At 47.2% G+C, this 9,782-nt stretch overlaps 1 protein-coding gene across 2 annotated transcripts; it reads left to right on the top strand.

Moving 5' to 3' along the window:
• The first annotated feature begins 295 nt into the window (after nt 1-295).
• Nucleotides 296-9,015, top strand: LOC146421809 (tumor necrosis factor receptor superfamily member 18-like). 2 transcript variants are annotated; one of them, XM_085047045.1, is made up of 7 exons: nt 296-598; nt 3,285-3,390; nt 4,865-4,893; nt 6,068-6,155; nt 6,537-6,625; nt 7,033-7,173; nt 8,664-9,015. In XM_085047045.1, exons 1-7 carry the CDS (start codon nt 451-453, stop codon nt 8,813-8,815), a joined length of 753 nt encoding a protein of 250 aa, XP_084903171.1. In that variant the 5' UTR covers nt 296-450; the 3' UTR covers nt 8,816-9,015. The 2 variants fall into 2 exon arrangements, with proteins under 2 accessions (XP_084903171.1, XP_084903170.1); XM_085047044.1 differs by lacking the exon at nt 4,865-4,893 and having other exon boundaries at nt 297-598; nt 3,285-3,419.
• Nucleotides 9,016-9,782: the final 767 nt, after the last annotated feature.

Raw genomic sequence — 9,782 nt, 5'->3', positions numbered from 1 at the left:
CTGAACTGGGACAGAACTGGGACAGGACAGAGCAGTTTGGGGTGACAATTCCCAGGATTGCTCCTTTGGGGTGACGATTCCAGGGATTCCTGATTCGGGGTGACAATCCCGGGATTCCTCCTTTAGGGTGACAATCCTGGCATTCCTGATTCAGGGTGACAATCCCAGGGTTCCCAATTCGGGGTGACAACCTGGGATTCCTCCTTAGGGGTGACAATCTCAGGATTCCTGATTCGGGGTGACAACCCCGGGATTCCTCATTTAGGGTGACAATTCCCTGGATTCCTGATTCGGGGTGACAATCCGGGGATTCCTGCTTTGGGGTGACAATTCCTGTGATTCCTCCTTTGAGGTGACAATCTCAGGACTCCCTGTTCGGGGTGACAATCCCAGATTCCCCAATTTGGGGTGACAATCCCGGATTCCCCAATTTGGGGTGACAATCCCGGGATGGCCAAGCCCCGGGAGGAGCTGCTGGTGCTGCTGGCTCTGGTTTTGGGGCGCTGGGCGCTGGCCGAGCCGCAGTGCCACCATGGGGAGCTGAGGACAGCCTGGGGAGGTGACACCAAGTGCTGCCCCAAGTGCCACTGGGAGCCAGGTGAGGATTTGGGGCGCTGGGAATTGGGTTGGGAATTGGGGTGGGATTTTGTGGGAATTGGGGTGGGAATTGGGGTAGGATTTTGTGGGAATTGGGGTGGGAATTGGTGGGAATGGGGTGGGAATTGGGGCTGGAATGGGGGTGGAATGAAAGGGGAATGGGGTGGAATTGGGTGGATTTTGTGGAATTGGGGTGGAAATGGTGGAATGTGGGGTGGGAATTGGGGTGGGAATGGGGCTGGAATGGGGTGGAATTGGGGTGGGAATTGGGGTGGGGAATGGGTGGGAATGGGGTAGGAATTGGGGTGGGAATTGGGGCTGAATGGGGTTGAAATGGAGGGAATGGGGTGGGATTTTGTGGGAATGGGGTGGAATGGGGTGGGAATGGGGTAGGAATTGGGGTGGGAATTGGGGTGGGAATGGGGTGGGAATGGGGTGGGAATTGGGGTGGGAATTGGGGCTGGAATGAGGTGGGAATTGGGGTGGGAATGGGGTGGGATTTTGTGGGAATTGGGGTGGGAATTGTGTGTAAGTTGTGGGTAATGGTGTGTAAATGTGTGTAAATTGTGTGTAATTGTGTGAATTGCGTGTAAATGGGTGTAACTGGGTGTAAATTATATGTAATTGGGTGTGGATCTCTGCAAACTGTGTGTAAAATGTGTGTAAATGTGTGTAAATTATGTGTAATTGTGTGACTTGTGTGTAAATGGGTGTAATTCGGTGTAAATTATATGTAACTAGGTGTGAATTATGTGTAAATTGTGTGTGAAATGTGTGTAATTGTGTGCAAATTGTAAATATTGTGTAAATGTGTGTAAATAGTGTGTAAATGTGTTTAAATTATGTGTGTAAGTTATGTGTAAGTGTGTGTAATTGGGTGTAAATTATACGTAATTGGGTGTGAATCTGTGCAAATTGTGTGTAAAATGTGTGTAAATTGTGTGTAATTGTGTGAATTGTGTGTAAATGGGTGTAAATTATATATAATTGGGTGTGAATTATATGTACTTGGGTGTAAATATTGTGTAAATGTGTGGAAATGGTGTGCAAGTTGATGGGTAACTGTGTGAATTGTAGGTAAATATTGTGTAAATGTGTGTAAATTGTGTGAATGATGTGTAAATGTCTGTAATTTGGTGTAAATTATATGTAATTGGGTGTGAATTATGTGTGAATGTGTGTAATTGGGTGTAAATTATATGTAATTGGGTGTGAATCTGTGCAAATTGTGTGTAAATTGTGTGTAATTGTGTGAATTATGTGTAAATGGGTGTAATTGGGTGTAAATTATATGTAATTGGGTGTGAATTATGTGTGAATGTGTGTAATTGGGTGTACATTATATGTAATTGGGCGTGAATCTGTGCAAATTGTGTGTAAAATATGTGTAAATGTGTGTAAGTTATGTGTAATTGTGTGAATTGTGTGTAAATGGGTGTAACTGGGTGTAAATGATATGTAATTGGGTGTGATGTGTGTAAATATTGTGTAAATGTAAGTTACGTGTACTCGTGTGAATTGTATGTAAATATTGTGTAAATGTGTGGAAATGGTGTGGAAATGTGTGTAAATTGTGTGTAAGTTGCGTAACTTTGTGAATTGTGTGTAAATTATGGGTAATTGTGTGTAAATTGTACGTAATTGGGTGTGAATCTGTGTAAACTGTGTGTAAATGTGTGTACATTACGTGTTTGTGTGAATGATGTGTAATTCGGCATAAATTATATGTGATTGGGTGTGAATTATGTGTAAATTGTGTGTAAATGTGCGGAAATAGTGTCTGTGAGAATGATGTGTAAATGGGTGTAATTGTGTGCAAATTGTCGGTAAATATTGTGTAAATATTCATGTAATGTGTAAATGGTGTGTAAATGTGTGTAAATTATGTGTGTAAGTTATGTGTAAGTGTGTGTAATTGGGTGTAAATTACATGTAATTGGGTGTGAATCTGTGAAAATTATGTGTAAACGTGTGTAAATTACGTGTCTGTGTGAATGATGTGTAAATGTGTGAAAAATGTGTGTAAATATATTTATATTATTATGTTATTATATTATTATGTTATTATTATTTATTTGTTTGTGGAAATTACGTGCAATTGTGCATAAGTGTGGAAACTGAGTGGAAACTGAGTGGAAATTGTGTGGAAATTATGTGTAAATATTTATAAATGTGTGTAAATGGTGTATAAATGTAAATGTGTGAAAATGATGTGTAAATGTGTGTAAAATGTGTGTAAATTATGCACAATCGTCCTGCGAATGGGAGGGAAAATTTTTGGGATCCTTTTTCCCTGGGAATGGGACAATTTTTGGGATCCTTTTCCCCAGGAAGGATTTCTTTCCCTGGGAATGGGACAATTTTTTTGATCCTTTTTCCCAGTAAGGATCTTTTTCCCTGGGATTGGGACAATTTTTGGGATAATTTTCCCTAGGAAGGATCTCTTTCCATGGGAATGGGACAATTTTTGGGATCCTTTTCCCCAGGAAGGATCTCTTTCCCTGGGAATGGGACAATTTTTGGGATCCCTTTTCCCAGGAAGGATCTCTTTCCCTGGGAATGGACAATTTTTGGGATCATTTTCCCCACGCAGGATCTCTTTCTCTGGGAATGGGACAATTTTTGGGATCCTCTATCCCTGGGAATGGGAATTCCTGGGAAAGCAGCTGGGATTTGTCCTTTGGCAGGGAGCAGCAATCCCTGCCAGGCGTCGAGTGACCCTGACTGCCAGTGTCCCCAAGGGCACAGCTGTGCCACCCAGCCCTGCCTCTACTGCCAGCCGCTGCCGCGCTGCGCCCAAGGGAACGAGCCCGCCAGGAGCGGTGAGGGTAACGGGAATAATGGGAATTATGGGAATTATGGGAATTATGGGATTAATGGGATTAATGGGGATAACGGGAGCGCTGTGCCCAAGGGAACGAGCCTGCCAGGAGCGGTGAGGGTAACAGGGATAATGGGAATTATGGGGATAATGGGAATGATGGGGATAATGGGAATTATGGGAATAATGGGAATTATGGGAATGATGGGGATGATGGGAGCGCTGCGCCCGCGGGAACGAGCCTGCCAGGAGCGGTGAGGGTAACGGGGATAATGGGAATTATGGGGATAATGGGGATAATGGGGGTAATGGGAATAATGGGAATGATGGGAATTATGGGAATAATGGGAATTATGGGAATGATGGGAATGATGGGGATAACGGGAGCGCTGTGCCCGCGGGAACGAGCCCGCCAGGAGCGGTGAGGATAACGGGGATAATGGGAATTATGGGAATAATGGGATTAATGGGATTAATGGGGATAACGGGAGCGCTGTGCCCAAGGGAACGAGCCTGCCAGGAGCGGTGAGGGTAACAGGAATGAGAATGGGGATAATGGGAATAATGGGAATTATGGGAATAACGGGAATAATGGGAATAATGGGAATGATGGGAATGATGGGGATAACGGGAGCACTGCGCCCAAGGGAACGAGCCTGCCAGGAGCGGTGAGGATAATGGGGATAATGGGGATAATGGGAATAATGGGAATTATGGGATTAATGGGAATAATGGGGATAATGGGAATAATGGGAGCACTGTGCCCAAGGGAACGAGCCTGCCAGGAGCGGTGAGGATAATGGGGATAATGGGAATTATGGGAATAATGGGGATAATGGGAATTATGGGGATGATTGGGATAATGGGAGCGCTGCGCCCGCGGGAACGAGCCTGCCAGGAGCGGTGAGGGTAACGGGAATAACGGGAATAATGGGGATAATGGGAATTATGGGAATGATGGGGATGATGGGGATAACGGGAGCGCTGTGCCCAAGGGAACGAGCCCGTCAGGAGCGGTGAGGATAATGGGAATGAGAATGGGAATAATGGGAATTATGGGAATAATGGGAATGATGGGATTAATGGGGATAACGGGAGCGCTGTGCCCGCGGGAACGAGCCCGCCAGGAGCGGTGAGGATAACAGGACTAATGGGAATAGTGGGGATAATGGGGATGATGGGAATAATGGGAATGATGGGAATAACGGGAATAATGGGAATAAAGGGAATAATGGGAATAATGGGGATAATGGGAATAATGGCGATGATGGGGGTAATGGGGATAATGGGAGCGCTGTGCCCGCAGGAACGAGCCCGCCAGGACCGGTGAGGATAACGGGGATAACGGGGATAACGGGGATAATGGGAATAACGGGGATAATGGAGATAAGGGGAATAATGGGAATAATGGGAATAATGGGAATAACGGGAATAATGGGAGCGCTGTGCCCGCGGGAACGAGCCCGCCAGGACCGGTGAGGATAACGGGGATAACGGGGATAATGGGAATAACAGGGATAATGGGGATGATGGGAATAATAGGAGCGCTGTGCCTGTGGGAATGAGCCTGCCAGGACCGGTAATCTGGGAAAATCATGGGAATTATGGGAATAACGGGAATAACGGGAATAACGGGATTAATGGGGATAATGGGGATAATGGGGATAATGGGAGCGCTGTGCCCGCGGGAACGAGCCTGTCAGGAGCGGTGAGGATAATGGGAATAATGGGAATAATGGGGATGATGGGGATAATGGGGATAACAGGAATAATGGTGGGATAATAATGGGAATAATGGGGATGATGGGAATAACGGGCATAATGGGAATAACGGGGATAACGGGGATGATGGGAGCACTGTGCCCGCGGGAATGAGCCCGCCAGGAGCGGTGAGGATAGCGGGAATAACGGGGATAATGGGGATAATGGGGATAATGGGGATGATGGGGATAAGAGGGATGATGGGAATAATGGGGATGATGGGAGCACTGTGCCCACGGGAACGAGCCTGTCAGGATTGGTAATGGTGGGAAAATAATCTGGGAAATAATGGCAATGGTGGGGATAATGGGGATAACGGGAATAACGGGAATAATGGGAATAACGGGAATGATAATGGGAATAAGGGGGATAACGGGGATGATGGGAGCGCTGTGCCCGTGGGAACGAGCCTGCCAGGATCGGTAAACTGGGAAAATCATGGGAATGAGGAGAATAATGGGAATGATGGGAATAATGAGGATGATGGGGATGATGGGGATGATGGAGATGGGAATGATAGGAATGGTGGGAGTGATGGGGATGATGAGAATAATGGGAAAAATAGGGATGATGGGGATAATGGGTGTAATGGGAATAATGGGAATGGGACAGGGAAGGGGACACAGAATGAGACAGGGAGTGAGACAGGGAATAGGACAAGGAATAGGATGGAGAATAGGACAGAGAATGGGACAGGGACAGGGAATGGGATGGAATGTGACAGGGACACACCCTGCACTGCTTTCCTGGGATTCTTCCCACCCCAAATTTGGGGTTTTCACTCTCCCAGTGTCATTTTCACCCCGTTTTTCCAGGTGGGATTGGAAACGTGGAGAGGGAAAAGCCTCCCCTGGAATTTGGGATCATTCCCATCCTTTTTTCCTGCAGGAGAAGTGAATTTCCAGTTCGGGTGCAAACCCTGCAAGCCTGGGATGTATTCCAGTGGTGGGAATGGCTGGTGCCGCAACTGGACCGAGTATGGGAATTCTGATCATCAATAATCAATAATCAATAATCAATGATCAATGACAATCAATTAATTAATCATTAATCATATATTATATGTATATATAATCCAATTTTTATATATAGATATATAATCAAAATTAATGATTTATAATTATAATGGAATCTGTTTGTGTTGGCATTCCCTTCTTTGAAAATAGGAATAACAAAATAATCACGGTAATAATGAAATAATGAAAAATAATGAAATAGAGTAATTAATAATAATAATAATGATAATAATAATGGTGATGATAATGAGGAGGGGAGGCGGGAATGATGCAGGAAAAGCAGGAATATCCCAAATCCCAAATTCCAAATCCCAAATCCCAAATCCCAATCCTTTTTCCAGCTGTGAGAGAGCCGGATTGCAAACCCTCCGGCCAGGGAACAGCAGCCACGACTCCGAGTGTGGCTCCCCCGGGAGACCTCTGGAGACAGGTAATTCCTGGGAATTCTTCCCTTTTCCAGCTTTTCCTGGGGATCCTCTGCAGCCTTCCTTCCTTCCTTCCTTCCTTCCTTCCTTCCTTCCTTCCTTCCTTCCTTCCTTCCTTCCTTCCTTCCTTCCTTCCTTCCTTCCTTCCTTCCTTCCCTCCTTCCCTCCTTCCCTCCTTCCCTCCTTCCCTCCCTCCCTCCCTCCCTCCGTCTTTTCCCTATTTTTCCCTATTTTTCTCTATTTTTTCCCATTCCATGATTCCCTCCCTCATCCCAAATCCTCTCACCCCTTCCCTCTTTCCCCCCAGAAATCCCAAATCCACCCCTTAACCTCCTCCAAACCTCTCCTCCCCTTTCACAACAATCCAAGTCCAGAATTCCTCACATTTTGCCTCGGCTCCGTGTCATTCCAGCGGGGATTTCGCTGGATTTCGGCTCCAGCACCATCCTGGCCATCCTGACGGCCGTGGCTGTGGTTGTGCTCATCCTGCTCACCTTCCTGCTGCACTTCTGCGTTTGGACCTTCCGCAGGGACAGGAAATTCCCAGCCCCAGGTCAGGGATTGGGGGGATAAATCGGGAATTCCGCTGGGATTTGGGGAGGTTGTGGAGTTGTGGATTATCCTGGTCAATGTTCCCGGCAGAGGGCAGCGTTTGGTGGGATTTGGGGATGGAATTCCTGGCTGGGAGGGGAGGAATGCCCTGGAATGGATTTCCCGGAGAATCTGTGGCTGCTCCATCCCTGGAATTGTCCTTGGAGCACCCTGGGAGAGTGGGAATTTGGGATGGTGGGAATTTGGGAGAGTGGGAATTTGGGAGAGTGGGAATTTGGGACGGTGGGAACTTGGGATGGTGGGAATTTGGGATGGTGGGAATTTGGGATGGTGGGAATTGGGGATAGGGGGAATTTGGGAGGGTGGGAATTGGGGAGAGTGGGAATTTGGGATGGTGGGAATTTGGGAGAGTGGGAACTTGGGATGGTGGGAATTTGGGATGGTGGGAATTTGGGAGAGTGGGAATTTGGGATGGTGGGAATTGGGGATGGTGGGAATTGGGGATGGTGGGAATTTGGGAGAGTGGGAATTTGGGATGGTGGGAATTTGGGATGGTGGGAATTGGGGATGGTGGGAATTGGGGATGGTGGGAATTTGGGAGAGTGGGAATTGCCCCTTCCTACGGCACTGGATCATCCCAAAATCCCTTCTGATCCAACCCAATTCCATAAATCCCTAATTCCCTCATCATCCCACAACCTGGAAAAAGGGATGAGCAGCCTGAGCCGAGCTTTCTGAGATTCCAGGATAAGCTTTCCAAGTTTCCTGCCTGAGCTTTCCCAGATTCCAGGCTGTTTTCCAAGATTTCCAGGCTGAGCTTTCCGACATTCCCGGATAAACTTTGTGAGATTCCCGGATAAGCTTTCCCAAATTTCAGGATGAGTTTCCGACATTCCAGGCTGAGTTTTCCAAGATTCCTGCCTGATCTTTCCGAGGCTGAGCTCCCTGAAATTCCTGGATAAGCTTTCCAAGATTCCTGGATAAGCTTTCCGTGACTCCAGGCTGAGCTTTGTGAGATTCCTGCCTGAGCTTTCCCAGATTCCAGGCTGTTTCCCAAGATTTCAGAGTTTTCCCAGGCTGAGCTTTCTGAGATTCCTGGATAAACTTTCCAAGATTTTTGGATAAGCTTTCCCAGATTCCAGGCTGAGCTTTGTGAGATTCCAGGCTTAGTTTTCCCAGATTCCAGGCTGAATTTTCCGACATTCCAGGCTGAGCTTTCCAAGATTCCTGGATAAGCTTTCCCAGATTCCAGTCTGAATTTTCCCAGATTCCAGGCTGAACTTTCCCACATTCCAGGCTGAACTTTCCCAGGCTGAACTTTCCTACATTCCAGGCTGAACTTTCCCACATTCCCGGCTGAATTTTCCCACATTCCCGGCTGAATTTTCCCACATTCCAGGCTAAATTTTCCCAAATTCCAGGCTGAATTCTCCCACATTCCTGGCTGACTTTTCCCACATTCCCGGCTGAGTTTTCCCTCCTCCCCCGCAGATTTGGGATCCACCATCCCCAGGCTGCCGCCGCTGCCCATCCCCGGGGAGGAGTCGCACAGCATCCAATTCCCGGAGGAGGAGCACGGCGACAAAACCGCCGAGGAGAAACTCTCCATCCTCTCCCTCAAAGTCTACAGCGAGATCCGATAGCGGGATCGATAACGGGATCGATAATGGATCGATATTGGGATCAATATTGGGATCGATAATGGGACTGATAATGGGATCGGTAATGGGATCGATAATGAGATCAACAATGGGACCGATAATGGGATCGATAATGGGACTGATAATGGGACTGATAATGAAATCGATCATGGGACCCATAATGAGATCACTAACGGGATTGATAATGGATCGATAATGGGATCGATAATGGGGTTGGGTTCGGCTTCCCGAGGGAATAACGACAGGAAAAGGAATTTTGGGGATTCCCGGAGCGCCGCTCCCTGCTCCATGCTCTTTTCCTGGCATCCAGGCAAACCTGGGCCAACAAAAAAATAATAAAAAAATCCCATTTTTGGGGATTTTCATCCCAGCCCAGGCGTGGGAATTCCTCCCTGCAGGAGCAGTGGCTGGGATATTCCTATGGGAATGATATTCCAGTGGGAATGATATTCCAGTGGGAATGATATTCCAATGGGAATGATATTCCGATGGGAATGATATTCCTATGGGAATGATATTCCGATGGGAACGATATGATATTCCAGCAAGAAACCACAAAATTCCATTCAAATCCCACATTTTTCCCATTTTTTCCCAACCCTCTGGCGGCAGAGGGAGCTCCTGGAGCGGCTGGGAAAACTCCCGGCGGGAGGAGCTGGAAAAGGAGGGAAGGGAATTCAACCCCGAGCAGGATTTCCGGGAGAATTCCCGGGAGAATTCCCTGGATCAACACCGGGACTCCTTCAGAGGCGCCGCGGGGTTTGAGGAGCAAATCCTGGGAATTGTTCCCGATTATCATCAAAGGGATCTGCCGCAGCGATCCTTGGGACTGCAGTTTTCCAAGGAAAAACGAGTTCCTCCTTATCTCTCCCGGTTTTTTTATTGTTTTATATCCCTGGGTTTGTTTTATTTTCCCGCTTTGCCGCACCCTGGGTGCAGCTGCAGTCCT

Source organism: Lichenostomus cassidix, unplaced genomic scaffold (genome assembly GCF_008360975.1).
Source record: "Lichenostomus cassidix isolate B80296 unplaced genomic scaffold, HeHo_3.0 HiC_scaffold_800, whole genome shotgun sequence".
NCBI classification, from domain to species: Eukaryota; Metazoa; Chordata; class Aves; order Passeriformes; family Meliphagidae; genus Lichenostomus; species Lichenostomus cassidix.
This window is presented reverse-complemented; position numbering and strand designations above follow the sequence as displayed.

What these genes read in the sequence shown, in the direction of transcription:
- LOC146421809 (XM_085047045.1), top strand. Translation starts at nt 451, where the DNA reads ATGGCCAAGCCCCGGGAGGAGCTGCTGGTGCTGCTGGCTCTGGTTTTG. An exon ending in CAAGTGCCACTGGGAGCCAG is followed by an intron (nt 599 to 3,284) that starts GTGAGGATTTGG and finishes GTCCTTTGGCAG; the next exon opens with GGAGCAGCAATCCCTGCCAG. An exon ending in GAACGAGCCCGCCAGGACCG is followed by an intron (nt 4,894 to 6,067) that starts GTGAGGATAACG and finishes TTTTTCCTGCAG; the next exon opens with GAGAAGTGAATTTCCAGTTC.